Genomic DNA, 2,229 nt, shown 5'->3' with positions numbered 1-2,229 from the left:
AACTTGTACCATAGTTTTAGTTGTATTTTACCCAAGTTGTCTCTAATCTTTTTTTACAGTATGTCTCCCATATGAAGACAACTTGGCAGAAATGTTAGACAATTTGGAAAGTGACAACTTTAGTCTCAGCCACGTTGATTTAAGACAAGGCCAACTTTTCCGGAAGGTGGGTACAACTTTTTTCAGTTCTATAGCTAGAACAACAACTCATTTCTCCCAGCCAAGTTGTACCCAAAGACAAATTAATGATTGCTTACTGAATAAGACAAAACTCAGGTTTAGACACCATGTGCCTGACAAGAATCTTGACCCCCCCCGATCAAATCAGGGTTGCGGGATTCATCCCATAGGCCCCGCTTTTTCCTCCTTGTGCAGGTATAGCTACGCCGGCGGCGGATGGCTGATAGTTCACACCGGATTTAGTAAAATATATCTTGCCGCTGAAACCGTCGCTGAAATTGTCGGGGAAACCCGGAAGCGACCCGATTAGAACGGCATATTCGGCCCGGGAGAAATTTCCCTGACAGTTTCGTTTCAGCGGCGAGATATATTTTGCTAAATCAGGTGTGGTTGTTCAATCCCATCACGGTGGGAGTTTGGGAATAAACAGTGCCCATTTCGATCGATTATACACACAGTGCATGATGGGAATTTTCGTATATTAATAATCAACTTCTCGCATTCGCCTGATAATCTGCACATAAGTATCGTTGAACAAGGTGTTGGAAACGGCCATAATATCATATATCTGCGCTGCTTAGGCTCCAACAGCGTTAGCCAGCCCCGCCAACAGCCCATTCACCGCCGCCACCACCCGCGCGTCCACACACTTGCACTCCAGCCCCTGCACCTGTACATCCACCACACCCTGCAGCACCGCCCCCACCGCCCCCACCACCTGCCGCACGAGCGCATCCGCCGCGCCGCGGACCTGCGCCGCCTGCAACAGGAAGCCGGCCACCGCCCGTAGTAGGAGCGCGGCCGGGTCTCCCGCCGGCGCGGGCAGCTCGGCGATGATCGCCGTGGCGACGACCAGCACGGGCGCGAGGGCAGAGGTTGCAGCGTCTGCGGCCGCGGTCAGGACGGGCAGCAGGCCGCTGGTGATAAGCGTGCCCGGCAGGTCCGGCAGTGCGCCGGCTAGGGCTGCGCCGAGGAGGCCGTTGGCCGCGGCAGCGACGCCTTCGTTCCCACTGGTGGGGAAGAGCGTCTTCTGGCTTTCAGTAAACGCTGCGATCGGCAGACGCTGCAGACCTCCTAAATACCATTAAACTGCTCCAGCACGCCACCTGTGCCCACACTGGCAGCGCCGCCAGTGTCCGCGTTGACGAGGGCTTGGGCGAGCGACGACGCGCTGTTGGCCCGGCTGATGAGGGACGCGGCGGCCAGGACGAGCGCCTGCTGGCCCGCGGTCTGGACACACGTCAGTTTCCCCTCGCTGTGCAAGTCCCAGCGTGGTGCGGCATACCAGACTGATATTGGCATCAGTGCGTTGACTGAGCACCGACACGGGGGTCGCACTCGCAGCCGCGGCGCGGTAAAGGCACACTGTCGCGATGCTAACCAAGAGACTCAGACGCATGTCGGAGCTAGGTGGACGTTCTCCCCCTAGTCTGCCTATTTGAGCTCGGGAGGGAATGCACCCGGGCCCACGAGCAATCTTCCTGCCCGCGTCACTGTCACCCTGGAATGAAGGGAAGACGATGCAGGCGCTGTTCAGCCGATCTCTCTCCCTCGCTTCCGACTCGAACGCGCCCGAAGAACGGCCATCGCCATCGCCATCGCCATCGCCATCGCCATCGCCATCCTCGATCTCGCTACGTTCGACTTCAACCAACGTGGACACATCGCTGAAACGCCGGCGCCGGAACAGGTAAGTATCGTCGCTGGGCATCGTCTGTGGCTGGCCGCTGCCGCATTCGTGCTGATCACGATGCATACATAGGAAGAGTCACGAGCATCCCATGCATGGTTTGTCCCTGGCGACTTTGGACGGGGACCGGGAGAGGGAGAGAGAGGGAAAAGCAATTTACACCAACGCACGAAGAAAAATACGACCATGTAGTGCATTTAGGACGGGCACGGCCCGGGAGGAATGCATATATGAGGGACGGAGGGAGCATTACAGAGCAGGGAGCGAGGAAAGGCGGGGAAACAATGGGAGTATAAGTATATCATAATAGACACGGGGAAGAAACAGTGTCTAGCGAGCGCGATAGAAGCACACAGAGA

General features: G+C 56.7%; 1 protein-coding gene across 1 annotated transcript; it reads right to left on the bottom strand.

The window, feature by feature from the left end:
- Positions 1-757: 757 nt before the first annotated feature.
- Positions 758-1,891, bottom strand: MIND_01288800 (uncharacterized protein; the record flags this gene model as incomplete). Its single annotated transcript, XM_037369353.1, has 3 exons — positions 758-1,227; positions 1,263-1,410; positions 1,466-1,891. The coding sequence occupies 3 exons, from the start codon at positions 1,889-1,891 to the stop codon at positions 758-760; spliced, it is 1,044 nt and encodes a 347-aa protein (XP_037214559.1).
- Positions 1,892-2,229: the final 338 nt, after the last annotated feature.

The sequence above is a fragment of the Mycena indigotica genome, assembly GCF_014461135.1.
Source record: "Mycena indigotica strain 171206Taipei chromosome Unknown Mind.scaff0013, whole genome shotgun sequence".
Classification (NCBI taxonomy): domain Eukaryota; kingdom Fungi; phylum Basidiomycota; class Agaricomycetes; order Agaricales; family Mycenaceae; genus Mycena; species Mycena indigotica.
This window is presented reverse-complemented; position numbering and strand designations above follow the sequence as displayed.